The sequence below is a fragment of the Sorex fumeus genome, unplaced genomic scaffold (genome assembly GCF_029834395.1).
Source record: "Sorex fumeus unplaced genomic scaffold, SorFum_2.1 ptg000093l, whole genome shotgun sequence".
NCBI classification, from domain to species: Eukaryota; Metazoa; Chordata; class Mammalia; order Eulipotyphla; family Soricidae; genus Sorex; species Sorex fumeus.
Window position 1 is genome coordinate 9,756,050 of NW_026606150.1, and position 27,295 is coordinate 9,783,344.

The 27,295-nt window shown below is 62.6% G+C and overlaps 1 protein-coding gene across 2 annotated transcripts; it reads left to right on the forward strand.

Annotated features, from left to right (window-relative positions):
* The first annotated feature begins 554 nt into the window (after positions 1 to 554).
* On the forward strand, positions 555 to 27,295 carry AP2A2 (adaptor related protein complex 2 subunit alpha 2). 2 transcript variants are annotated; one of them, XM_056131899.1, is made up of 22 exons: positions 555 to 738; positions 7,415 to 7,483; positions 9,398 to 9,540; positions 9,877 to 10,070; positions 10,473 to 10,602; positions 11,015 to 11,116; positions 17,748 to 17,856; positions 19,532 to 19,682; positions 19,994 to 20,162; positions 20,461 to 20,598; positions 21,018 to 21,200; positions 21,269 to 21,366; positions 21,839 to 22,070; positions 22,246 to 22,419; positions 22,690 to 22,850; positions 23,785 to 23,867; positions 24,791 to 24,880; positions 25,763 to 25,886; positions 26,184 to 26,300; positions 26,396 to 26,465; positions 26,697 to 26,831; positions 27,140 to 27,295. In XM_056131899.1, the coding sequence occupies exons 1-22, from the start codon at positions 672 to 674 to the stop codon at positions 27,215 to 27,217; spliced, it is 2,817 nt and encodes a 938-aa protein (XP_055987874.1). In that variant the 5' UTR covers positions 555 to 671; the 3' UTR covers positions 27,218 to 27,295. The 2 variants fall into 2 exon arrangements, with proteins under 2 accessions (XP_055987874.1, XP_055987875.1); XM_056131900.1 differs by having other exon boundaries at positions 19,535 to 19,682.

Consider the following 27,295-nt stretch of genomic DNA (forward strand, 5'->3'; position numbering starts at 1 on the left):
CCAGGTGGCCCATCCTAGGAGGCCCTGGTCTGGCACTGGGCGGCCGCCTCCCCCAGGGAGCCCCCCACGCCTGCCCCGCTCCTGGACGGTCTGGGAAAGTGGCACAAAGGTTCCAGAGCGCCCGGCTCCGGGTCGCTGTGGGTGGGGGTGGGTCGGCTGGGCTCTGCGCGGAGGCCGGGACCGGGCTAGCTCCTCCAACAGGGGCCCGTTCCCCGGAGGGTAGGGGGACGCGGACCCCGACGCTCGCCCCGGGAGGGGCTCCAGGCGGGACCCAGCGGTCCCTGGAGCCTCCTGGGAGGGGTCGGGCCCCCCTCCGTGAGCGAGCGCAGGACCTGCGCCCCGCCGGGCTCTCCGGGTCGTCGGACGCCCCCCGCCCCCCAGGGCCACCCGGGTGCGAGGCCCGGACGGCGGGTCCGCAGGCCGCGAGCGCGCCCGGGGCGGCCTCCAGGGGGCGCCCGCGCCGCCGCCCCTCGACGCGCGCCCCCGCGCCGCCGCCGGGACCCGCGCCCGCGCCTGCGTGCGCGTGCGCGGCGGCGAGCGTGCGTGCGTGCGCGTGCGCGGCGGCCGCTCGGGCTGAGGCGGCTCCTGGGCGGCGGCGGCGACGGCGACGCGCGCCCCCCGCGTCCCTCCTGCCCGGCGCGCCCGCCGCGGCCGCTCCCCGGGGCCCGAAGATGCCGGCCGTGTCGAAGGGGGACGGGATGCGGGGCCTGGCGGTCTTCATCTCGGACATCCGCAACTGTGAGCGGCGCGGCCGGGGGGCGCGGGGCTGAGGCGCGGGGGGCGCAGGCTGCGGGCCAAGGGCGCGGGGCTGAGGTGCGGGGCGGTGGGGGGGTCGCGCAGGGCTGAGGTGCGGGGGTCGCCCGGGTGTAGAGAGCTGAGGTGGGGGGGGCGCAGGGCTGAGGTACGGGGGGGGTCTCAGGGGCACAGGGCTGAGGTGGTAGGGCGCTGGCCGGGGGTGCAGGGCTGAGGTGTGGGGGGCGCAGGGCTGAGGTGCGGGGGGGGTCTCAGGGGCACAGGGCTGAGGTGCGGGGTAGGGCGCTGGCCGGGGCTGCAGGGCTGAGGTGTGGGGGGCGAGCAGAGCCGGGGCGCGCAGGGCTGAGGCGCAGGGGGCGCGGGCCATGGGGGGGGCGCAGGAATGAGCTGAGGGGAGCGCAGGGCTGAGGCGCAGAGCGGGGGGTGGCGCAGGGCTGAGGGGCGGGGGGCGCAGGGTGCAGGCCAAGGGCGCAGGGCTGAGGTGCAGGGCAGTGGGGGGGTCGCGCAGGGCTGAGGTGCGGGGGTCGCTGGGGTGTAGAGAGCTGAGGTGGGGGGGCGCAGGGCTGAGGTGTGGGGTTGCGGGCCAGGGGCGCAGGGCTGAGGTGCAGGGGGGTTTTCGGGCACAGGCTGAGGTGGGGGTAGGGCGCTGGCCGGGGGTGCAGGGCTGAGGTGTGGGGGGCGCGCAGAGCCGCGGCGCGCAGGGCTGAGGCGCGGGGACGCAGGGTAGGGGGCTCGGGCAGAGCGTAGGGCTGCAGGGCTGCAGCTCGCAGGGCGCGACCCAGGGGTGCAGAGACTGGGGGGTAGGGGCCAGGTGGGCGCACAGCTCGGGGGCGCGGGCTGCAGGCGCAGTGTCAGTCCCGCGTGCGGGTGGGGGTCTCCGCTCTGGGCTCCGGGGCTGCGGGGCAGGGGCCAGGGGCGTCCGTGTGGCCTCCGGGGGCTGGTGCCCGCGCTGGCGGGCAGGGCTGAGCTCTGCGTGGGGCCCCTCGTGCCCAGCTGTGTCCGTTCCGCGTCACCTGCCCAGCAGCCTTGGCGCTTTTCACCCGCGTGGATTCCCGGCCTGTGGCCGGCCACGAGGACCCCACGGGCCGGGCGGGGCGGGGCGGGGCGGGCAGAGACCCCTTTGGCTCCTCTGGGCTCGGAAAGAAGCGGGCTGACCGCCTGGACGTGGCCTCTGCCCGCGTGTGCACTGAAGCGCGCCCTCACCTCTGCCGCTCCAGCCACCTCCCTCCGGCCTGGCCGCCAGCCCCGCCCTCCCGCTCAGCATTCCCGGGTTCAGTGCCCTCCTCTCCTGCCCCTTTGCTCCGGCAGGGAGTGTCCAGTCGGCGGGAGGCGCCGTGAGGCCGGGGGTGGGTGCTGCTGTCTGGGAACGGAACGGGCGGTTCTCCTGGGCCTGGTCACCTGCTGCAGGACAGGGGTGCCGGCCGTCCTTGTGCTGGGGGCGCGGCCACGTGTGTGTATGCACGTGTGTGCATGTATGCATGTGTGTGCGTGTGTGTGCGCGCGCACATGTGCATGCATTCGTGTGTGCTTGAGTGTTTAGACCCTGGCATGTGTGGCCGTGGTCCCCCAAGTGGAACCTACTGAGCACCGTGGCCAGTGCAGAGGCGGCTCTGGGGGTCACTTCCTGGGGCACCTCTCCTGGAGCTGTCCCGGTGCTTCTGGTCAGTCCCGCCCCGAGCTACTCTGCGGTGGGTCTCGGGGTGAGCTGGAGCTGCTCCCTGGCACCTGTGCAGGCTCCCGGGTCCTGCAGAGCCCCTCGCGGTAGCCGGCTTCTCGGGGACCAGCACCTCCGGGAGGGCAGGTGCAGCCTGAGGTCCCCATGCCCACCCTGCTGAGCCCCTTCCTCTCAGGGTGCGTGCCCCGCGCCAGCAGCTTGGCCTCGGGTCACCCGGGCAGAACCAGCCGAGCTGTCTCTGGTGCCGGTGCTGCTGACAGACTGGGGTCATCCGGGCGTTGCAGTGGGGGTCCCCCAGAGTGGATTGTGGGCGGGCCCCGGAGCACAGGGGTGTCATTCGCCGTGCGGGCTGGGCCACACCTGCCCTGCCCCCCGGCTGGCGTCCTCGGAGACAGCCGTCATGTGGCTCTGCTGCAGGTGCCGTGGGGGCCGGGGAGGGGGCGGCAGCGTCTGCTGTCTGTGGAAGTGAGGCGGCGCCGTGAATCACGTTGGAACGTCTCCGAGGTTGAAAACCACTGGTTGGGGCTGGAGGGACAGTCCAGCGGGTGAGGCGTCTGCCCTGCCTGCCGCTGACCCGGGCTCAGCCCTGGGCACCCCGAGCCCGCCAGGAGTGACCCCTGAGTGCAGAGCCAGGATGTGGGGGCCCACCCATGTCTGGCTCACGGAATCGCAGTGACCCCGAGTCGGAAGGGGATGTGCAGGGGCTGCATCTGCAGACGGAGATCAGCGGGAGCTTCGGCGTGACGGTGAAGCCTGGGGGTGCTTGTGGGAGCACGTCCGGCTCTGTCTGTCCTTTGCCGCTTTTGATTTGCTCTTTGCTATTTTGGTTTTGGGGTTGCAGCCGCCTGGTGCTCGGGGCTGGTCTCAGCAGGGCCCTGGGGCTCGGGGTCCGGCCCGTCTCCACTCCTGACTCGGCCAGGGCCTGCCGCTGCAGGAGGCCTGGCTCCCAGCCCACCCCAGGAAAACGCCTTTCGCCAGTGCTGACTGCGCGTCCATCGGGAAGGTGCTGACTGGGGAAGGCGCTTCCTGCCGCTTCCTCCTGCCGCCTGTGAGATGCTGACTGGGGAAAGGCACTTCCTCCGCTTCCTCCCGCGGCCGCTGATTCCAGAAGTGGGGCAGAGGGCGCGGGGGACCCCGAGCTGGAGGAGAGGGGGGTTGATGCTGCTGCCGGCTGCTGTGCTGGGCTGAGGGCTCCTTTCGGGCCTGGGTCCGGGTTCTGTCCCCAGCAGCACGTGATCCCCTGACGGTGTGTGCCAGCGTGCACTTGTCTGTGCGTGTGCATGTGTGAGTGTGAGTATATGCACGTGCATGTGCAGGAATTAGAGTTTCTTAGGGCCAGGGGTGGAGCTGGATGGGGGAGTCCGTGGCTGCGGGGCCTCCAGGGTCCCAACCCCTGCGGCTGCCCTTTGGCACTGGGCACTCGGGCGCACGGGCCTTGGCTGGTGGCTGTCCCGTGAACGGTTTAGCTCACCAGAGCCCTGCCCAAAGCTCCAGACATGCTGAGAAGTGTTGGGAGCCTGAGAGTCGTGAGACCTGGGAGCCCGAGTCCAGTGTGGACCTGGGGTGTCCAGAGTGAAGAACCAGGTGGACGGAGCTTGTGTCCTCTGTGGGTGCGCCAGGCCCACCCGTCTGAGCCCAGCCAAGTGGAAGCTGCTCTGGGGGGCCTGGACTCTGGGCTCCGCAGTGGAGATGCAGCCTGCTGGCCGGTTTCTCTGCGCTCCCCCATCTGTGTAAGCAGGCGGGTGCCCGCCAAGTACCACCATCCTGGCAGAGCTGTGTGTGGACCCCGGCCTCTGCAGAACCTTTGGGAACTGCTGCCTTGCTGGGCATGCAGGGGGCAGCGGGCAGGCAGGGAAGTTGCGGGGGTTCCAGGGAGCGGCAGGGTGTCCTGGTGGCTGCTCCTGGTTGGCAGGACGGGGCAGCCTCACTTGATTTGTGTTTGGGCCCCACCCGGCAGTGCCAAGGGCCAACTCCTGGCTCTGCCCTCAGGCTCAGTCCTCGTGGGCTCAGGGGACCTCATGGGGTGCCAGGGATCGAACTGGGGCGGCCGAAGGTGAGGCCAGCACCTGCTGTGCTATCTTTTGTTTGGCCCCTCGCTTTCCTGAGATCCTAGGCACCATGTCTGGCCGTGCTAGGGCCATGTCAGGCTGCCCACGCTGAGCGTGTGCGCTGCCACCTTTATGCATGGGCCCCCAGCTCTGCTGCAGCCCAGACGGAGTCGGGGAGGGGACGAGGAGGGGGCGCGGCCTGTGGCCCTGTCTCCTGGCAGTGGGAGGGAGTGGCTGCAGGCTCCGTGGCCAGGAAGTGGTCCCTGACGGCAGTGGTGGGGAGACGGCCTTGGTGTGAGCAGGTCACTGTCCCCCCATGCACCAAGCGGGTCACCCCCATGCAGCCCTGCACTCGGGTGTCCCAGCCTCAGACGGCCCTGGATGGGCCCGCGGGCACACCCGCTCGGGGCTTCTGTCCTATGCTGGGCCTTCTCTGAGTCTCACCGCACCCCGGGGCTCATGTCTCAGGGAACTGAGGCCCAAGGACCCCAGGGACTGGTGGCTGCTCTTTTGGGGCCACCCTGATGTCCATCATGGGGACCTGCAACTGTCTCGCAGGCATGCGGAGTTGGAACCACACGAGGAGCAATGCTGGGTCCCTGGGGCGTGGCGGTGGGTTCTGTTGGCACCGCCCGGCCCGCGGGGTCTGTCATCAGCTGCTTTTGCTGGGCGGGGCTGGGCTGTGGAAGAATGGGGGCGTCACTGTCAGCTCTGCCAGCGTCTGTCCAGGGCTTGCCGGCGCTCTGCCGTGTGGGCGCCTCGTCGGCCACGCTGCAGCCTCCCGGGTGCTGAGCGGGGACACAGGGCGAGGGGTGCAGGTGCCTCTCTGCCTGCGGCTGGGGGCTGCTGTGTTCGGCGTGGACACTTGGTGCTTTGAGTCAGCCTGTAGCGGGCAGAGGTGGAGCCTGTCCTGGGCGGGGTGGTGGCTCAGGAGCAGCTGTGTGTGGAGGTGGCAGTGCCCGTCTCCGGGTCTCTGATCTCTGGCACTGTCGCCCAAGCAGATGTCCACACAGTGAACTCAGAAGGAGGCTGCCGGTTGGGCATTGTGCCAGCTCACCCAGCACACACCCCAGCAGCGGGCTTGACTTGTATGATGAAAGACACGGGCACATACTCGTACAGCGTAGATACAACACACAAGTGAGAATGCAAGACACAGGCGCACACACACACACACAGGCACACAGAGACACTCACAGGCTCACAGGCACACACCGATGTGCACACAGGCTCACAGGCACACACACAGGCTCACAGGTGCACACAGACAGACACACAGCTCACAGGTGTGCACACACAGGCTAACACAGACACACAGGTTCATACAGACACACAGGCTCACAGGCGCGCGCACACACAGGCACACAAACACACAAGTTCACAGGTGTGTACACACGCACACACAGGTGCACACCCGAGCAAACAGGCTCACATAGACACAGACAGGCTCGAACAGGCACACACAGATGCACACACAGGCGCTTGTGCACAGGCACATATGGGCACACAGTCACACAGGCATGCACACGCGCACACATAAGCATGCACAGACACAGGCACACAAAGGTGCACAAGGCACTCGCATGTACACACACAGGCACACAGGCTTGCATGCAGGCACACATGCTCCACCATATGTGTACGTGCACACAAGCGCTAACACATACTCAGGCTCACAAGGTGCACGTGCACCACCATATGTGCACACACAGGCACACATAAGCTTTTATAGGCACATAAGGAACTCACAGGCGCACACAGGTGCACACAGGCACATGTGCATCACCATATGTGGACATACTCACGCTGGCATGTGTGTGCTCAACACTACCACTTGTCCATGTGTTCTGGCTCTATGCAGAGTGGGGAGAGGCCCACAACAGGGCCTGTTCTCTGCCCCCCAGCCCAGTGGGGCCGTGTGAGCTGCGGGCCCTGTGGACACTGGCAGTGTGGCCTGTGTGGGCCGGGGCCATGTGAGCTGAGCGTCACATGGACACATGGCAATGTGGCATGTGTGGGCCAGGGCTGTGTGAGCTGCGCATCACGTGGACAGCTGGCAGTGGTGGCACGTGTGGGCCGGGGCTGCTGGAGGTGCCGAGAGCAGCTCGTGGGGTCCTGCTGGTATCCCTGGAGCTTTTCAGTGCAGGCGTGACGTGACCCCACATTCTGCTTCTAAGTGGTTCACCCTGGCTTTGCTGTCGGGAGGCAGCAGGGCAGGTGTGCCCGGGGCACCAAGGTGCTTCCCACAGGGCAGAGTGGGGGGAACACCCCTTTCTGCTGGGCGCCTGCAGTGTCCTCCCCCTCCCTCCCCTCTCCCCCCCTTCTTCCCCCTTCCTCTTCCTTTTTCCCTCTTCTTTTGTTTTTTTTGTTTGGTCTTTGGGCCACACCAGTGGTGCTCAGGGCTTGCTCCTGGCTCTGTGCTCAGGGATCACTTCTGGTACGGCTCAGGGGACCCTATGTGAAATAGAAGTAGAACCCGGGCTAGAAATAGAACCTGGGTTGGCCGCATGCAAGGCAAGCACCCTCCCTGCTGTGCTGTCTCTCCAGCCCTTCCTTGACTCCGCAAAACGGAAAGGGGTGTCCAGCTCGCCGCCCTGCCCCTGCCCCGGCCTCCTGTCCTGTGGCTGGGTCCCTGGCAGACACAGACGCTCAGTGCCACCACATCCCGGGGGTTCAGCACAGCGTGGGGTGGGGCTGTCAGAGCACCACACGCAGAAAATGGATCTTTGTTTCCTGATTGTGGAGCGAGCGAGTCCCGTGGTCCCTCGAGTTGGGAGCGGGGGGCCTTGCGGGGGGGGTCTGTGCAGGGGAGCTGTGAGCCCGTGCCTGCCTCGTGCTGGCGGGGGGCAGGGGTGGTACTGGATGCCAGGGTGGGGAGGCGGGGGTCTCGGGGAGTCGGTGGCAGAAGGACATGGGCTTGTGCTGTGTGTCTTTCCAGGTAAAAGTAAAGAGGCAGAAATAAAGAGAATAAACAAAGAGCTGGCCAATATCAGATCCAAGTTTAAAGGTAAGCGCTTCTCCCTGCCGGCCGCCGTCTGTCCCCGGGTGGTGGCATGCTTGCCCCCTCCCTTTCTCCCTTCACCCCAGTGAGGCTCTGGGTAGTTGCTGCTGTGACCCCGGTAGCGTTTAGCTTGCTCACTCGTTCATTTTTGTTTTTTGTTTTATACTTTAATTTTCTTCTGTGTTGGGGCCAGCTGAGTGCCCACAGGCACATGTCCGTTGCCATCTCCAGTGACCTTTTTCCTTTGGAGGGCCACAGCGGTGCCAGGAGCAGGGCCACTTGGTGCCCAAGGGAGGGGCCCTGTGCCCTGTGCAGGTCTGGGGCTCGGGAGGGTCTTGGTGTCCAGCTGGAGCATGGCCATGTGGGTCGGGCAGTGCCTGTCAGTGGGGATGTAGCTCTGTCCTTGCCACAGGCCCTCGGGGACACCGGGGTCCCTGGAGGCCAGACCCTGGCGTACCGGCATGGGGGAGTTGGGCTGGTGTCGGTAGCGGGAGCCGTGGGCACACGGTATAAGCTTCTGGTGCTAGGGCAGGCCCGGGCTGCCGGGGCCGGGTGACTCGGGAGCAGGCCTCAGACCGAGCGGGGGCCAGAGTGCCCTGTTCTGTGGCGCGGGGTCAGGCGGGGGCTGGGCTGCAGGGCCTCGGGAGGGACCTGCTGGTGGGGAACGGGGAGCCCCGGTGGTGCCTGCCGCCCCCGGGACAGGACGCGGCCACGTAAGTGTGCGTCACCACAGTGGCGGCGAGTGTGCAGGAGCAGCGTGCAGCAGCAGAGGGACAGAGAGAGTGAGGATGAGTCACTGAGTCGTGAGCAAGCGAGGGCGAAGGTGCGTGACAGGGTGAGCGAATGAGAGCGACTGAGTGTGAACAGGAGTGAGAATAAATGAGTGAGCTGTAGAGAATGAGAAAGTGAGAAATGGGGCTGGAGCTATGGCATTCGGGTAGGGCATTTGCTTTGCACACGGCCGACCCAGGTTCGATTCCCAGCATCCCATATGGTCCCCCAGCACCGCCAAGTGTGATTCCTGAGTACAGAGCCAGGAGTAACTCCTGTGCATCGCCGGGTGTGACCCAAAAAGCAAAAAGAAAAAGAGAAAGTGAGAGTGAGTGAATGAATGAGTGAGTGAGAGTGAGAATGAGAGAGCAAGTGAGTGAATGAGTAACTGACAGTGACTGAGAGAATAAATAACTGAAGGAGAGAATGAGTGAGCGAGTGAATGAGAGTGAGAATGAATGAGTGAGCGAGTAAGCGACCGAGAAAGGACTGAGTGACCGAGAGAGAATGAATGAGTGGGAGAATGAGTGAACGAGTGTGCGTGAGTAAGTGTGCAGGTCTCTGGGCTCAGAGTGGAGGAGACATGTCTCCTGCATGTGCCCGGCAGGGCCTCAGACTGCTCGGAACCCCGTTCAAGACGGGAGCCGTGTGCAGGCCCCCATGTGCACTGCGGCCTCTGTCCCGTGTCCAAGCCCTGTCCCCCTCACCCTGGGGATCCCCTCATCTGAGCGTGGAGGCTGCTGGTGGCAGGAGGGGACCGCAGTGTCCTTCCCTGGTGCTGCTGTGCTGGCAGTGGCTGGTTTGGGACTCTTGGGTTGGGTCCCTGCACGTGTGGCTTTACCATGCAGACAGGCATGTGGGCCTCTGCTCATGTTCCAGAACATGCTGCGTCATGGCAGCGGACGTGGGTCTGAGGCGGGCAGCCCCAGGCCATGTCAGTTGGGCTGTGACAGTGGGGCAGTGGGAGTGGGGCCGAGGCAGGGGGCTGTGGCCATGGAGCCGTGGCAGGGGCCTGGGGTATGCTGGGGGCAGCTGTGCCCGCTTCCTCCTGTGCAAGTGGAGCCGCGTTTGGAGGCCCGAGTGGCCGCGGTGGGTTGTCGCCGACTGGCACACACCGAGTCCGTGCCGATGACCCCTGCTTCCTCACAGGAGACAAGGCTCTCGATGGCTACAGCAAGAAAAAGTACGTGTGCAAGTTGCTCTTCATCTTCCTTCTGGGCCACGACATCGACTTCGGGCACATGGAGGCTGTCAACCTGCTGAGCTCCAACAGATACAGCGAGAAGCAGATTGTAGGTGCCGCACGCTGGTGCTGGCCTCTGGCGCTCCGCACAGAGCATGTCCCCAGCTGTGCCCCGAGCAGCCCTTCCTGCAGTGGCCCCTCCCCACGTGCATGTCACCCTCTCCAGCCCCCCAGCGCTGCCTCCTCTGGGGAAGGCCACCGCCAGCCCCGGCTCGCCCCGTCCTTATTCAGCCCTGTCCTCGGGAGGGGGCACTGGGGACAGATCCTGGTGTCTGCCCGCAGGCGGCCGTTCAAGCGCTCCCTGGCGGCGTAGACCCGCCTCTCCTCAGGTCGCCACTCTGTCTCCTGACGAGCTTGTCGTGCCCCTCTGCCCGTCCCGGCCCAGGGCTACCTGTTCATCTCCGTGCTGGTCAACTCCAACTCCGAGCTCATCCGCCTCATCAACAACGCCATCAAGAACGACCTGGCCAGCCGCAACCCCACCTTCATGGGTCTGGCCCTGCACTGCATCGCCAACGTGGGCAGCCGCGAGATGGGCGAAGCCTTTGCTGGGGAGATCCCCAAAATTCTGGTAGCGGGGTGTGTGCCCGGGTCCTTGAAAATGTGTCTTTTTTGGTGACTGTCAGGTGGGAATGATGAGGAGCCAAGGTCCGCCCCCTCCGCCCCCGTCACGGGCTCCTCCACTGTGCAGGAGACCAAATCCCCACCCCCGCGCCTCGCTCCACCGGCATCGCTCCCGAGAACACGGGGTCCCAGCCCATCCCAGAGTCTGGGGAGTGCTGAGTTGGGGAGCAGACTCCTGCTGACCGCATGGCACCCCCAGCTCGTCTGACCCCACCTGGCCGAACACACACCCAGCCTCGGCCGCTGCTGGTGGTGGGCGGGGGGCTGCTGCCTGCTTTGTCCTGCATGGACTCATCTCCGCGGTCGCCTGCTGTCTGTGGGGCTCTGTGGCCTGCTGTCTGAGTGTCTGCGTTTCAGGGACACCATGGACAGCGTGAAGCAGAGCGCAGCCTTGTGCCTGCTGCGCCTGTACCGCACATCTCCGGACCTGGTGCCCATGGGCGACTGGACCTCCCGCGTGGTGCATCTGCTCAATGACCAGCACCTGGTGAGGTGCCGACCCCGGACCCAGCCCTGCCCACCCACTACCCTCGGCCCTCTCCTCCGTAGCCCTGCCCCCGCACCCCAAGCACCTGCGGGCCCCGGCCCCAGGCTCTCCTCCTCGGCCAGGCCTCACATGCTGGCCTTGCTTTGCCCTCAGAGTGAGCAAGTGAGTGCGTTCCTGAGAGCAGGAGAGAGTGGCACAGGGCACACTGGGGCTCAGGGGGCTGAATCCTCAGCAGCTCAGGGGAGGAACGGGCAGGTGCTGCGGGCCAAATGCTCCAGAGGACCCCAAGTCTCTGTCCCCAGGGGACCCCAAGTCTCCCTGTGTCCCAGGGGTCCCCAGTCCCGCTAAGTCCCCGGGGCCCTCAAGTTCACCTTGCTTCCACAACCCTGAGTGTCACTGCCGTGTCTTTCAGGGTGTGGTGACTGCTGCCACCAGCCTCATCACCACCCTGGCACAGAAGAACCCCGAGGAGTTCCGCACATCTGTGTCTTTGGCTGTCTCCAGACTGAGCAGGGTGAGTCCTGCAGGCCCTGGGGAGCCTCCCCTGGGGGAACGTCTGCTGTTTGCTGGTCTAGAGGTTCCACCTGGTGGCACTAGGCTTCTCTGGGTGTAGCAGGATTCTTTGAGAATTTTCGTGTCAGTCAAGGGAGCCAGAACAGTAGGAGCTCGGCAAGAACACGCTGGGATATATTTGGGGCGTCAGGGTAGTGCCCACACTGCATCCTTCCTGTTCTAAGTCGTCACTCTGCTTGAGTGTACAGGGCTACGCTGGGATGCCAGGTTGGGAGTACACGTTTGTCTCATCTTCACCTTAACTATACTCCACCTATGTCATCTTATCTCAAAATTGCCTTGCCTCACCACACCACCTCACCTCATACTTGCCTCACCTCACACTTGCCTCACCTCACACTCATCTCACCTTACATTCACCTTACCTCACACTTACCTAACACCTCACTATCCATGCATCACATAACACTTACCTCACACCTCACCTGACTTCACACTCACCTTATACCATAATCACTTAACGCTCCCCTTACCTGACATCATCTCACCTTACACTCACCTCACACTCACCTCACCTCACCCCACCCTTCATACAAAAACACACAAACCTCACCTCACATCACTTCAACTCACTCCCCTCACCTCACATCACACTAGCCTCACCTCACCTCACATTTTCCTTGCCTCACCTTATATTTGTTCCACTGCACCTCATTTTCTTACCTCACCCTTGCCTCACACACATCACCTCACACTAGCCTTAAATGACACTGACCTCTCACTTGCCTTTCCTCACCTCATACTCATTTCAGTGACACTTTCCTCATCTCACCTCACACTCATCTCACCTCACATTTGCCTTACCTCAAACTCCCCTCACCTCACCCCTAACCTCACCTTAACTCATACTTGCTCATCTCATACTCACCAAACCTCCCCTCATCTCACACTTGCCTCACCTCACCTCATCTCACCTCTCCTCACATTTGCCTCACTTCAAACATGCCTCATGTCACATTTGCCTCACCTCACTCCACCTCACTATTGCCTCTCCACACTTACTCCACTACACTATTGCCTCTCCTCACCTCACACTCACTTCACTCTCTTATCTTACGTCATACTCAACTCACCTCACCTTGCGCTTGCTCACTTCACCTCACATTCACTTAACTTCACATTCACCTCACTTCAAATAGGCCTCACCTCGTCTCATCTTTTACCTAACTTCACCTTACTCACTCATCGAACTTCACCTCACCTCACCTCAAACTTGTGTTACCTCACTTCACCTCACTCTTGCCTCTCTACCTCACTCACCCACCTCGCTCACCTCACTCTCATTTTACCTCTCACTTGCCTCACTTTACCTCACATCTGCTCACCTGACCTCACCTCACATTCACCTCACTTCACATTCGCCTCATCTCAAACTCACCTTACCTCACCCCTAACTTCACCTTACTTTACACTCGCCTCATCTCACCTTACCTTATTTCTTGCCTCACCTCACACTCGTCTCACCTACTTCACACTTACCTCACCTTTGTTTCACCTCATTCTTGTCTTGCCTTGCCTCACTTCACACTAGCCTCACCTCAACTCATATTCGCCTCTCTTCATAACTTACCTAACACTTGCCTCACCTCACCTTAGTTTACAATTGCTGCACCTCACCTGATTTTATCTTAAACTTACCTCAACTCATATTCACCTCACGTCGCCTCACCTCATTTCACACTTGCCTCGCCTTACACTTGATTCACCTCACGCCTGCTTCTTCATGTTCAACTTGTCTCACTTCACCCTCACCACACCTCACTTTCTTCATGCTGGCCTCAGCTCACCTCACTTTTCTCATCTCACCTTCACCTCCCCTCACACTTGTCTCATCTCATACTTGCTTTAATTCACCTCACCTCAGTTTGCCTCACCTCACACTCGACATACCTCACCTTGTCTCACATTCACCTTACCTCACACTTGCCACACCCTACATCACCTCACACTCATCTCACCTCACTTTACCTCATACTTGAATCAGCTCATCTCACTTCACAACTTGCTTCACCTCACACTCCCTTTACCTCAGCTCACATCACACTTGCCTCATTTCACCTACCTAACACTCTCCTTCTCATTCTCTCTGTAACTTACCTCACACTTGCTTTTTTTGCCATACACTCAGCTCATATCATTGAGAGCTCCTACTTGCCAGCCACAGTTTACACTCCTCACTTGTCTCACTTCACCTCACATCATACTTGACAGCTACATTTACATTACACTATTACATTACCTCCCCTCATCGCATCTCATCTCATCTCTTACCTCTCCTCATACTCAACTCACTTCACATTCACCTTGCTGTAACTCAACTTACTTCACCTCACCTCACACTCCTCACCTCATTTTCCCTCACTTCACTTTATACTTGCCTAACCTCTCCTCAGCTTATCTCACACTTGCCTCTCCTCACGTTCATCTCACTTCACATTTACCTTCACAAGTACCTCACACTTGACTTATCGCATCTTACCTCACACTTACCTTACCTCACTTCACCTCACCTCACCTTATCTCATTTCACACTCGCTTCAGTCTTACACTAACCTCACCTCACTTCATTTTTCCTCATCTCACCTCACACTCACTTTACCTCCCTTACATATGCCTTACCTCACTTTACACTCACCTTACCTCATAATCATCTCAACTCACAACTGCCTGACCTCACACTTGCCTCACTTCACATTCACTTCACTTTACACTCACCTCACACTAACCCTCACTCATGCTCACCTCACTTCACACTTGATTCACTTCACCTTATCTCACCTCCCACTCACCTCACAGTCACCTAACCTCATAGTTGCCTCACCATACCTCACACTCACTTCATCTCACTTTGCACTTGCCTCACCTATACTTGCCTCATCTCACGCTCATCTCACTTCACCTTAACACTCTCCTTTCCTGACACTCCACCCCACTCACCTACCTCACTCATGTAACTTCATTACCCCTCATCTCACATTCACATCAGCTCACCTCTTACCTCACCTCATCTCCCCTCACACTCGCCTCACCTCACACTCATCTCACCTTACCTCATCTCATTTCCCACTCTCATCTCACTCCACAGTCACCTTACCTCACAGTTGCCTCACTGCAGTCACCTCACTGCACTTCATTTCACACTTGTCACACCTCATCTCACCTCACACTCAGTTCTCATAGTCACCTTGCTTCATACTCACCTCACCTCATGTTCACCTCCCACTTGCCTCCCCTCCCACCTTATGTCACACTCACTTCATCTCTCTTCACATTTACCTCATCTCACTTTGCCACAGTCACCCTGCCTCACTTCACCTCACCTCATGTCACGCCTGTCTCACCTCACCTTAGACTGGGTTCATTTGATACCTCATCTCATCATCTTATGTTCCCCTCCTCATGCTCGCTGGCCTCCGCACTATTCGGGACCGGGCCTTTGTGCTGAGCAGTATGGACTGTGACCGACATCAGGCTCTGCATTTTATCTTTGACACGGGTTTTCACGGTCGTCTCACCTCATGTGACGCTGGTTTCACCTCGCCTCACACTTGGCCTCACGTGACACTCCCTTCACCTCACACTTGTGTCAGTCAAACTCAACTCAGACCTCTCCTTATCTCATCTCTCCTCGTAGTTGCCTCCTCGTTTCATCACACTCGCCTCGCCCTCACCTCACCCTGGTCTCATGTCACCTCATTTTGTTCTGCTCGCCTTACGTTCGCCTCACGTCATCTCACGTTCACCTCCCCTCACTCTAGGCCCCCTGTCACTCACCTTACCTTACATCTGTCTCACATCATGCTCGCCTCACAGTCTCCTTAGCTCGCTTCACCTCACATCTTCTCACTCCACGTCTTGTCACCTCATCCTCACCTCATCTCACGCTTGCCTCACTTTACCTCACGTCATCTCACACTCTTGCCTCACCTCACACTCGCCTCCCACTTCATGCGCCCCTCACCTCACACGCCGCTCACTGGCCCCTCACAGCACTGTCGGACCTGGGCCTTTGTGCTGCGCATTGTGGAACGTGGGTGGCACCGGGCTTTTCCTCTTCTCTCCTTGTGACACGGGTTTCCCGTGGCGGGCGGATGCCGTCAACCTGTCCCTTCCCAGGAGGGGCATGTGTGCGCGGCTTCGAGGTCGTCACGCTGCCCGTGCATTTCCCGTGCCCCACCCTGGCGTCCGTGGGGCTGCGGAGGTGCTGCCTTGGGTGTTGCCAGGATATCCGCTGCCCTCGGCCCCTCGGCCTGTGTTGGGGGCGCCCCTGCCACCCTCTGCTCAGTTCTTTGATGTCTTTTCTGGAGCTGCCAGTCGGCCTTGGGGCTGCTACTTCCGTGAAAGACCCGTTGGTCCCAGTCTCCTGCCATCCCTGTTGTGTGGAGGCCCTTTGCGCTAGTGTGGGCTGTGGCTGGTCTTCGAGGGGACTGTGAGTGTCCACACTAGGCTGTCCGTCACCTTCTGCACTGGCTGTTAACGGTCGCAGCTTGTCTGTGCTGCCACGTCCTCGCACATCACGCTCTTCCACGTGTGACCTCCAGGTGGCACTGTGTCCCTGTTCTGCAGCCCCAGGCTTTCTCGTGGCCTCGGGAGTCGGGCTGGTCAGGCTGCTCCCGGGTCCGAGCTCATGGCGCTGCCTGTCAGCCATGGAGGTTTGCGCACCAGCACCTCCCCTCCCTGTGACGTCGCAGACTTCCGAGTCGAGGGTCCCTCGGTCTTCCCAGCTCTGTTTCCTTTTCCGATGCTTTTCTGACTCCCGGGCCCCTGAGGGGTGTCAGCTTGCCCACTCTGGTGATTCAGGGGCTGGTGTGTGTGCCTGACTTCACGCTTACACAGTTCTCCGGGAGCAGTGATGGGCGCTGTGGTGCCCATGGCCCCTCGCTGGCCCTGGCTGAGCTGGAAGCTGCTGTTCCGAGCCCCTGCCCCTTGTCACGCAGGAGAGTTCGTCAGTTGGTGACACGCAGAGGCCTGAGCATGGCAAGGAGGCTCAGACCTGAGCACTGCGTGGGGCCCCACCAGAGAACCTAGAAAGATGGGGAGGGCGCACACTTAGGTCCGTGGCACTGTTTTCATTTCATTTCATTTCATCATCCTGTTAATCGTCGATTGCCTCGAGCAGGCCCCAGTAACGTCTCTTTCATCCTAGCCCTGAGATTATATTCACGGCTCTTTAGGAGAATGAGACCCATCATTGTTACTGGTATTTGGCATATTTGGTACGCCACGGGGAGTTTGCCAGACTCTGCCCTGTGGGCAGGCTACATTCGACAGCCTGCAAGTTTGTCCAAAGTAGAAATAAGACAATAAGATGTCATAAAAAAAAGTTTTGATAAGATGTCGCATTCGCGGCCGCGCGGTTCCGGGATCTGGATTTTATAGTCTCTGAGTCTTGGCCGCTGATGGGATTACACGGCGCCAGGGGGCCAGGTGGTGGGTGTGACCCCCGCCTGTTGGTGCCATGTTAACTGGGAAACGCTTGAACTCAGTGCTCCGCCAGAGGCTTCTCGAGCGCGTCCGGCTTGACACGCTCAGGAAACGCTCACATGACTGGGCTCAGTCGCGCAGGGTGACATTTGCTGTCCTCGCTCCGTATTTGGTTCTGTCAGCAGGAAGTCCTGTGCATTCTTCCTTTCCCTCCAGTGTTTGCGACTTCTGTCATGTTGCCGTGTAGGCCTGTCCCCTCTACCTTGGGGCCCACTCTTGTCCCTGTCCCTGTGTGAGGGGCAGACCGTCTTGCAGCTGCGTGTCCATGCCGGACTGCTGAGCTGTCCAGAGAATCTTCCCAAGCTCTGGCACTGTTGGCTGTAAGGTGGGGCGGCTCCTGCCCAGTGTCGGTCGGGAGAGGCTGGGGCGATGGCAGTGCCCTCTGGCCCGGAGCCCACGCGGGTGCGCGCCATGGAGTGAGGTGGGCACCAGTCTCCCTCCTGGGGAGGAAAGTGTGCGAGTCCGGGTCAGGAGCCTGTTCCGGGGGTAAGGGCCACCCTCACAGGCACACATGGCACAGCCGTTCCCAGGCCAGGCAAGGCCCACCCCTGAAGGGCCCACATACAACAGACACGGGCACGGGCACCCTCAAGGCCCACCCGGGTGGACACGGGCACGGACACCCTCAGGGCCCACCTGGATGGACACAGGCACGGGACACCCTCAGGGCCCACACACGACAGGCATGGGCACAGGCACCCTCAGGGTCACCCGGACGGACACGGTCACGGGCACCCTTAGGGCCCACACATGACGGACATGGGCACAGGCACCCTCAGGGTCACCCGGACGGACACGGGCACGGGACATCCTCAGGGTCCACACACAACGGACACGCGCATGGACACCCTCAGGGCCACCTGGATGGACACGGTCACGGGCACCCTCAGGGCCCACACATGACGGACATGGGCACAGGATACCCTCAGGCTCACCCGGACGGGCACGGGCACAGGTGGGCGCTGCCCTCAGCACCAGGCTGCGCCTTGTGTACCCTCCCTTGGGAGCCCCGGACTTGTGTTGCTCTGCAAGCGTCCGGGGAGCTTCCGCCATGCTGGGCCTGCCGTGACGGTCGCCTGCCCCCTCAGATCGTCACGTCGGCCTCCACGGACCTCCAGGACTACACGTACTACTTTGTTCCGGCGCCCTGGCTCTCGGTGAAGCTGCTGCGGCTGCTGCAGTCGTACCCGCCCCCAGGTAAGGCCCAGCTCCTCTGGCCACGCCGCGTGCGCACTGGGCCGCTAGGTGGACGAGGTGTGGAGGTTCCGAAGAGTGTATGTTCGTCCACACGGGCCTCCCGAGGGAAGGGCCAGAGAGTCGGGCTTTGTGTGTTTGTGTTTGGGCCGCATCTGGCAGGGCTCACAGCTCACTCCTGACTCTGCTCGGGGCTCACCCCTGGCTCTGTGCTTGGGGATCACCCCTGACTCTGCTCGGGGATCACTCCTAGTGGAGATTGGAGCACTACTTGTGGTCCAGGGAATTGAACGTGGGTGGCCTTGTACGAGGCAAGTGCCTTCCCTGCTGGACCGTCTCTCTGAGCCCACAGAGGGTTCCTCGCTCACGCGTGTGTGGGAGCGTTGGGCCTCCCAGCTGGCCCCCAGAGACCGCTATAGCCGTGGCCTCGTGTTGGAATGAAGGTCATTCTGAACACAGTCCCTGCAGTCACTCACCATTTGTGCCACTTTCTGTGTCCAGGGCCTCTTTTGGGGGAGGTGTGGGCCACACCCAGCAGTGCTCAGGGGTTATTTCCGGTTCTGCACTCACTTCTGGTGGGCTCGGGGGACTCTGTGGGATGCTGGGATCAAACCTGGGTCGGCTGCATGCAAGGCCAGCACCGTGTCAGCCCTGAGCCCTGAGGAGCAGCGGCTCCCCCCCCCCCCCCGTCTCCCCTCCCTAAGGGGCTTGGCTCGCTCTCTGTCAAATCTGGCTCCCGGGTCAGGGGCCGCCCAGACCAGACCCGGCTGCCCCTCTCCTCTGCCCTGCTGATGCCCGATCCTGATGTGTCCAGCCCAGCCTGGTGTGGCTCTAGCTGTGGTGGCGCTCGAGCCGTCTCGGGCCTCACGCCTGACTTTTGGGTTCGGCTGGAGGCCCCCGAGCATCTTCTCGCTTTGGTGCCCCGTGACGCTTTCTTTGCTGTGCTAAGAGCTGGGGCAGAGGAAAGTGTTTTGTTTCCGTTTCCCTCAGCCTTTCTCAGTCATGCTGTGACTCATAACATGAATATGTTGACTTAGCACGGTTTTGTGTGTGTGCATGTGTGTATGTGTCCTGTGTATGGTGGTGTGCATGTGTGTGTAGTGCATGCATGCGGTATATGTGTGTGGTCATGTGTGCATGTGTATGTGGTGTACACACGTATGTGCATGTGTCATGACTTATGCATGTATGGTGGCAAGTCTGGTGGTGTGTGCCTGTATGGTATGCGCATGTGGCATGTGCAGATGTGTGTGCATGTGTGGTGATGTGTGCACATGTATGTAGTTGTATGTGATGACTTGTGGGATGCTGTGTGTGGTAGGATGTGGCATTTGATGGTTTGTGCAAATGTAGTACGATACATGTGTCTTATGTGCTCGTGTGGTGGCATGTGTGTGCATGCATGTCTGTGGCACGTATATAGTATGTATGTGTGGTGGTCTGTAATGTGCACGAGGCGTGTGTGGTGTGGCTCATGTATGGTAGAGTGCTTGTGGTGGCACATGTGGCATGTGGGTGTGGTGTGCACCAGTGTGGTGTCTCCTGTGAGGTGGTGTGTGGTGCCCACATTCAGGGCTCTCCCGACCCTCAGTCGTGCCCTCAGTGGCTGACAGTGCGCAGAGTGGGCCGGTGGGGCTGGGCAGGCGGCCGCTGTGCTGAGGCTGCATCTCTTGCCCAGAAGACCCCGCAGCACGAGGCCGCCTGACTGAGTGCCTGGAGACGATCCTCAACAAGGCCCAGGAGCCACCCAAGTCCAAGAAGGTGCAGCACTCCAACGCCAAGAACGCGGTGCTCTTCGAGGCCATCAGCCTCGTCATCCACCATGACAGGTGGGCCGGGGTCTCCCGATTTCCCAGCATTCTTTCCGGGGGCCGGGCCGGTGCCGAGACCGCCCACATTGGGCTCCCGCGGTGGTGCAGGCTGCTCTCGGGCACGCAGAGGGAGGGGGTGGTGAGTGGGCTCGGTGATGCCCGTCTGCATGGAGCTGGCCTTCAGTCTCTGCTGACGTCAGCCTTATCAGAACGTTTCGGAGCTCTGAACTCTCCCAAGGGAGGTGTGGGCGGCTGTGGAAGGGCGCGGCGGTTCTGTGGCCCCCTGGCCGCCCTGCCCGGCTGGCACCATGCCCCTCTGCCCCCTGCAGCGAGCCCAACCTGCTGGTGCGTGCCTGTAACCAGCTGGGCCAGTTCTTGCAGCACCGTGAGACCAACCTGCGCTACCTGGCGCTGGAGAGCATGTGTGCGCTGGCCAGCTCCGAGTTCTCCCATGAGGCTGTCAAGACGCACATTGAGACGGTCATCAATGCCCTCAAGGCAAGTGCTCTGCACGCCAATCCCTGTTGGCCCGCGGGGTCCCAAGCAGGCCCAAACCGTGAAACAGGTCACCGTGAAAGAGAACTGCACGGTCCTGCTTTGAAAGGAAACCTGCTCTTGGCCAAAGGAAATGCCCCTTTGCCCAGGTGCTGTGGGCGGCGGCTAGAGCCCTGTGGTCAGCATGTGTGGCCTGCGGGCTCGGGGCTGCCACCGCCTGGGCTCCCCTTCCATCTGACAGCCCTGAGCTCGGAGTCTGGGACACAGGGCCCACCATGGCCTCCCTGTGCCTCCCCTGCAGACCGAGCGGGACGTGAGCGTGCGGCAGCGGGCCGTGGACCTGCTCTACGCCATGTGTGATCGCAGCAACGCGCAGCAGATTGTGGCCGAGATGCTGAGCTACCTGGAAGCAGCCGACTACTGCATCCGGGAGGAGATCGTGAGTGCTGCGGTGGGGGCATCGGAGTCACTGCTCGGGTGACTGGCTCTGTCGCCTGCTCCAGCGTGGTGTGGAGCTCTGTGGTCCAGGAGAGGTGGTCAGAGGCCTGAGAGACGGGATGGGGCAAGGCACTTGCCTTACACAAGGTGATCTTGGGTTTGATCCCCGGCACCGCGTAGGGTATCTGATCCCTGCTTGAAGCGGTCCTGAGCTGGGAACACCGAGGCAGGAGTAAGCCCCGAGCACCACTGGAGATGCCCCTGCCTCTCACCCAAAAAGTCCCAAAAACCAACCAACCCAGCTGCCCTGGCAAGCGTCCGGGGGGCTGCACCATGTGGTCCTGACCCTGTTTCGCGTGGGGTCTCGGGAGGGGCCGCTGCGGGGACTTCCTGAGCGCCCACCCTGTCGGGTCCCCGCAGGTGCTGAAGGTGGCCATCCTGGCCGAGAAGTACGCTGTGGACTACGCGTGGTACGTGGACACCATCCTCAACCTCATCCGCATCGCCGGCGACCACGTGAGCGAGGAGGTGTGGTTCCGCGTGATCCAGATCGTCACCAACCGGGACGACGTGCAGGGCTACGCCGCCAAGACCGTGTTCGAGGTGGGTTCCCCGCCCCGGCTCCGCCTGCCTGCCCGCCGCGCCGATGGCTCACACCTCTGTCCCCACAGGCTCTGCAGGCCCCAGCGTGCCACGAGAACCTGGTCAAAGTGGGGGGCTACATCCTGGGGGAGTTCGGCAACTTGATTGCCGGGGACCCGAGATCCAGGTGAGAGCTGGGGATGGCTGTGTGACCTGGGCCACAGGTGGGCATTGTAGCACGCGCAGTGGCTGAGGCAGCCACGGGGTGGCTGGGGGGTGACTGGGGCGTCTGTGAGGAGACTTCCGGGTGGCTGGGGGCCACTGGGCCAAATGTGGAGCGTCTGGGGAGACGAGGGTAGCCGTGGAGCAGCTGCAGGTGGCTGTTGGTGTGGCTGTGGGTGGCTGGGGGGTGACTGGAGTGGCTGTGGGGCGGCTTCAACGTGGCTGCGAGGTAACTGCGGTCGTCGTGGGACGGCTGCAGGCGGCTGCAGGGTGGCCGCGGGCAGGTTGTGGGGTGCGGCAGTGGTGGTCATTTGGTATGTGGGGGGGTTGGGGAGCGAGGCGTGGCTGGCTGCGGTGAGGTAAGGAGGTCTGTGGACTGATGGGTGGCTGCAGGCATGTGACTCTGGTGATGAGGGTCTCTCCCGCTCTGCCCGCAGCCCCCTGACTCAGTTCCACCTGCTGCACTCCAAGTTCCACCTGTGCAGTGTGCCTGGCCGGGCGCTCCTCCTGTCCGCCTACATCAAGTTCGTCAATCTCTTCCCGGAGGTCAAGGCCACCATCCAGGACGTGTTGCGCAGTGACAGCCAGCTCCGCAACGCCGACGTGGAGCTGCAGCAGCGTGCGGTGGAGTACCTGCGCCTCAGCACTGTGGCCAGCACCGACATCCTGGTGCGCGCGGCTCCGGCCCCGCCCGTCTGTCGTCCCCTCTGCCCTCCCCCCTCTCCTTCCGTCCGTCCTCCCGGCTGTCTTCTGCTCCGGTCGACCCCGCCCCTCCCCTGCCAGGCCCCACCCACTCAGCCCCGCCCACCCCTGCCTGGTGCCCGCTGACATGCGGCCTCTCCAGGCCACAGTGCTGGAGGAGATGCCACCGTTCCCAGAGCGGGAATCGTCCATCCTGGCCAAGCTGAAGAGGAAGAAGGGCCGGAGCTCCGTGGGCGGCCTGGAGGCGAGCAAGCGGGAGCGTGGCGCCGACCTCAACGGGGGCCCGGACCCCGGCCAGGCCGTGGCCAGCGCCACGGTGCGTGTTCTCTCGCGCCCTCCGCCTGTGCCCACCTGTTCCCTGCAGCCTGCACCCCCTGGTGGCCACCTGGCCACTCGGCTCCTGGGCTCAGCGAGCTGGGGTGGGGCCGGCGTGGGGGGGTCGTGGGGGGCAGGGGTGTGCTGTCCCCTCCCACCGCCCAGCCTGTGCCTCCACCTGCCTGCGTGTACAAGAGTCCGCAGGGCTGCACGGAGCAGGGCGGGGGTGTGTCCCTGGAGCTGGTCTCACAGGCCCTCTCCTCTCTCACAGTCCACGCCTTCCCCGTCTGCAGACCTCCTGGGCCTGGGGGCGCCCTCTGCCCCTGCAGGGCCCCCCCCCACCTCGGCAGGAGGGCTGCTGGTGGACGTGTTCTCAGACTCACCGTCCACGGCAGCACCCCTCGCTCCTGGCTCCGAAGACAACTTTGCCAGGTACTGGGGACAAGCGTTCTTGGAGTGTGACAAGTGTCACCCGTCACCTGTGTCCGCACTCGGGGCTCACTGCCTGTCACCTGCTGTGTTCCCCTCCCGGGTGGCGGCCTGGCTGAGGCTCGGTGACTCTTGGTAGTCGCGTGGCCCTGGGCAGTGTGGTGCGCCCCAGAGCCCCAGGTCTCCGAGGATGCCCTGCGTCCGCCCTCATGCCGGCGGCTGCTGGCTCCTGGCAGCCTGTGCCTCTCGCTGGGGCCCTTTCTTGTCCTGCCTTTCCTGCCAAGGCCGCCTGCTCCGGCCTGCAGCCCCCCAGGAGCCCTTGGTGGGGTCCCTGGTGTGGGTGTCCTGGGTGGGTGTCGGTGGGGGTGCCGGTGCCTTCTTGGCGTGGCTCCTGAGACTGAGAGCACCTCGCCTGCGGGGCCCTGGGCTCGGCAAAGGGGACTCCTCCAGGCTCCTCGGGGGCGAGGGTGGGCCGCTAAGACTCCCCGCTGCTGCTCCCTGCCGCGTCCCTGGCCGCTCGCGCCGGACTCCCAGGACGGCAGAGCCTGGCCTTCGTCTCTCTGCCTCAGCTCCCCTCTCCCTCTGGTCTGAGTGCCCGTGAGTCATGGTGTGTCTGCGTGGGCTTGGTGCTCACGCGGGCTGGGCTTGAGCTGGACTGTGCTCCTGCTTTCGGCAGCCTCGCACTGCTGACTCACCCCACTCGGCCCCTGACTGGGACCCAGTTGAAGGAGTCAGGTCGCTGCGAGGAAACAGGCCAGCGCTGTCCCTGCCCCACCACTGTCTCCTGCCCCTGTCCCCCGCCACTGCCATGTCCCCTCCCATTGCCGTCCCCTCCCCGCCTCTGTCCCCTCCCGCCACATGCCCTCCGTCCTGGCTGCGATGCTCGCTGCGCCCTTCCCCCGCCCAAGCGGCATGGCTGTCCCGTGGTGGCCCACAGGTTCGTCTGCAAGAACAACGGCGTGTTGTTTGAGAACCAGCTGCTGCAGGTCGGCCTGAAGTCTGAGTTCCGGCAGAACTTAGGTACGTGTGGACTTTCTGAATAGAAGTTCTTCGTACAAACGAGGGAGGCGTGTTGAGTCATTTCCTCCGCGAGCATGTGGGACACAGGCCGGTTCCGCGTCGAAGTCCCACGAGGCAGCACCCAGTCTGCCAGCAGGCAGGGAGTGGGCGTGGCGTGGGCAAGCAGGTGGGCTTCTGAGCTCTGCTGGGGTGGGGGTGGGGGTGGCAGGAGCTGAGGACCACCCAGGGAGAGGCCCGGCCCAGATGGCTGCTCCTGATCCAAAGGGACGCGGGGTGCGGTGGGAGGAGCCGGGAGGACACTGGCGAGGCCCGAGCCAGGCTTCAGTGCCGACACGCAGCCCGTGTGTGCCGCCCAGCGCTGGCGCACCAGGGAGCCACTCGCCGCCCGTGCTGCTCCTTACAGAAGGCCGAGGCAGACACGAAGGCCAGGGCCATCTGGGGGTCTTTGGGGACAGAGGCTCCCGGGGGAAGAGGGAAGGTTCTGGATTCAGAGGGATGGCCATGTCAGTGTGGCCCAGAACTGGGTGCTCAGACACAAAGGCTATGGGAGTTTTTTCCAGAATGGAAGGAGACGCTCCCCCTGACGCCGGAGGCAGAGGCCGATCTCTGTGGCCCTGGAGGGTGGCACTTCTGTCCCTGCAGATGCAGGGGATGGGTGGGGCCAGGCGTCCACTCGGGTCACTGTCCTGCTCTGGAGCTACCTCAGGAAGCTGGGGTGTCCAGCTCTCCTGGAGCTGCTAAGGGAGGCTCGCGGAGGGCGAGCACTAGGGGGTCGTCTGGATTCTGGGCGCAGACAGCGTCATGCCGCTGCAGCCTGCCATGGGCCTGCTGGCGCCATCTCCCTGTGCTGGCTGGGGCTGCCCACAGGGGCTGTGGTGCTGAGCCCGTGTCCGGCGCGTGAGACCACCCTGGGCTTCTTCCAGGCCGCATGCTCATCTTCTACGGGAACAAGACCTCCACGCAGTTCTTCAACTTCAGCCCCACGCTGCTGTGCTCCGACGAGCTGCAGGCCAATATCCTTGTCCCCATCGCCCCCTCCCCTCAGGGGCCTTGGTGGAAGCCGCTGTCTGCTGAGAGGGGGTTTGGAGCTGGGTGGGGTCAGCGGGCTGCATCTGCCACCGTCCTCACGGGCCTGCCGAGTCTGGCTCTCGTGTGATGATAGTTTTTGTTTTGTTTGGGGGCCACATCTGGCAGTGTTCAGGGGACATGCCTGGGGTCCTGCGTATGGATCACAGGCTCCGCCCCGGAGGCCACCCATGTCCCCTGGGGCCAAGTCACCTTCACTCCCAGCTGCCATGGTCCAGTCATGGCTGGGTATCCCCTGAGTGGAGGAAGAGGAAATGTTTGCGGCCTCCCTGCCACAGTGCCCAGCAGGGCCCTGAGGTGGTGCTTTTGTGGTTCCCGAGGGACTTTCCTGCCCAGACGCAGCTGGGCAGTGAATGCAGGCAGCTGAGTCAGACGAATAGATGTGGAGATGTGCTGATGTCGGACCCACAAAGGCAGAGGTTCAGACCTTCCCGGAGCCCAGGGCGAGGCACAGCGGCACTTGACTGGGTGAGGGTCCTCGCCTGGCTCACTCGGCACAGCTCACCAGGGCCTGTGCTTTGTGCTATTTTCAGGTGCCACTTAAGACAGTCGTTCTGTTTCACTTAGAAACGTTGTTGTGACATTAGCTTAGTCTTCCAGGGCTACTGCTAGGTCCCCGCGGCCCCTCTGCCCCAGGCACCTTGTGTGTTGGCCTGCTGGGTCAGGAGTTTGAGCACTGGGGAACGAAGGCACCCGGGGGTGCCTCAGAGCCTGCGGTCTGGGAAGGACACAACCCATGCTCCTGGCTGTTCCTCACGCTGGGCCTGGGGTGGGGCCTGGCACTGACGTGGCCACCTTGACTCCCGCACACCTGAGCCTGCAGACCAAGCCCGTGGATCCCACCGTGGACGGGGGCGCGCAGGTGCAGCAGGTGGTGAACATTGAGTGTATATCCGACTTCACCGAGGCACCCGTCCTCAACGTCCAGTTCAGGTGGGACAGGGCCCTGGCACAGACTGGCGGGTCAGGCTGGGCTGGGCTGTGTGGATGGGCCCACTGTCGTCTTTGTGCTCAGTTCCCTTCCTTCAGAGAGTGCAGGGGGGAGGGCGGACCCCCGAGGCTGTGCTCTGAGAGCGGTCTCCTGTCCTTTCTGACTTGGTCTTTCAGAACATTCTGCTTTGATCTTGAATGGATCAGTCAGGAGCACCCCTCCCACCCCCCCACCCCCCTCAGACCCCCAAGACTGAAGCTCCAGGTGCCCATGTCCACTGTCGCCATCTCTGCTCGCAGGTATGGCGGCACCTTGCAGAACGTGTCCGTTAAGCTGCCGATCACACTCAACAAGTTCTTCCAGCCCACAGAAATGGCCTCTCAGGATTTCTTTCAGCGTTGGAAGCAGCTGAGCAGGTGAGGCGGACACCCTGTCCTGTGGCGCGGGAGGCGGGAACAGCCAGCTGCCCGGAGCCTGGGCGACAGGGGCTTTGCGTTGCTCTTGCTCTCAGCCCTCAGCAGGAAGTGCAGAACATCTTCAAGGCCAAGCACCCGATGGACACGGAGATCACCAAAGCCAAGGTCGGTGCTGCCTCGGGCCCCTCCCCACCCCCGTGGTGCTCTCGCGGGTCTCTACTGGCCTCTGGTTACTCTTGTCTTGGGGTGGGGGTGGGGGGGGCGCTTTGACTGCCCGTGGCAGTGCTCAGGGCTATTCCTGGCTCTGTGCTGAGGGGTCGCTCCTGGCCCTGTGCACGGTCAGCGCCTTCGCCCCTGCCCCGTCCATCCGACTTCTGAGCTGGTCTTTCTGCACAGATTATCGGATTTGGCTCTGCACTCCTTGAAGAGGTCGACCCCAATCCTGCTAATTTTGTGGGAGCTGGGATCATCCACACCAGAACCACTCAGATTGGCTGCCTGCTGCGTCTGGAGCCCAATCTGCAAGCCCAGGTCTGCTTCCGGGAACTGGCTGCCTGGGCTGGCCGTACCCGTTACCACCCCATACAGCCCCTTTAGCCGCCCTGCAGGTCGCGCTGTCGGGTCCTGAGTTGGGCAGCTCTGCTGTCTTGCAGGGCAGTGTCTGAGCCTCCTGGGCCCTGCTTGTGCCCGTGGGCCTGGGATTTCCCTCCCCTTCCTGCGCCATAGCAGGAGGGAGTTGCGGGTCAGAGCTAAGCCGCCTCATTCCTCCGGAGGTAGCGCTGGTGCTGCTGAGCCGCGGGCCGGCGTGGGGCTGAGCTCTGAGGCCACGTTCCTTGCAGGTTTACCGCCTCACGCTGCGTGCCAGCAAGGAGAGCGTCTCCCAGCGGCTGTGCGAGCTGTTGGCCCAGCAGTTCTAAGCGCCAGGACCGGCGGCGGCACCCGCCTGCTTCCTTGTTCTCGTCCTTGTCTCCGTCCCGTCTGAGTCCACGCCCACC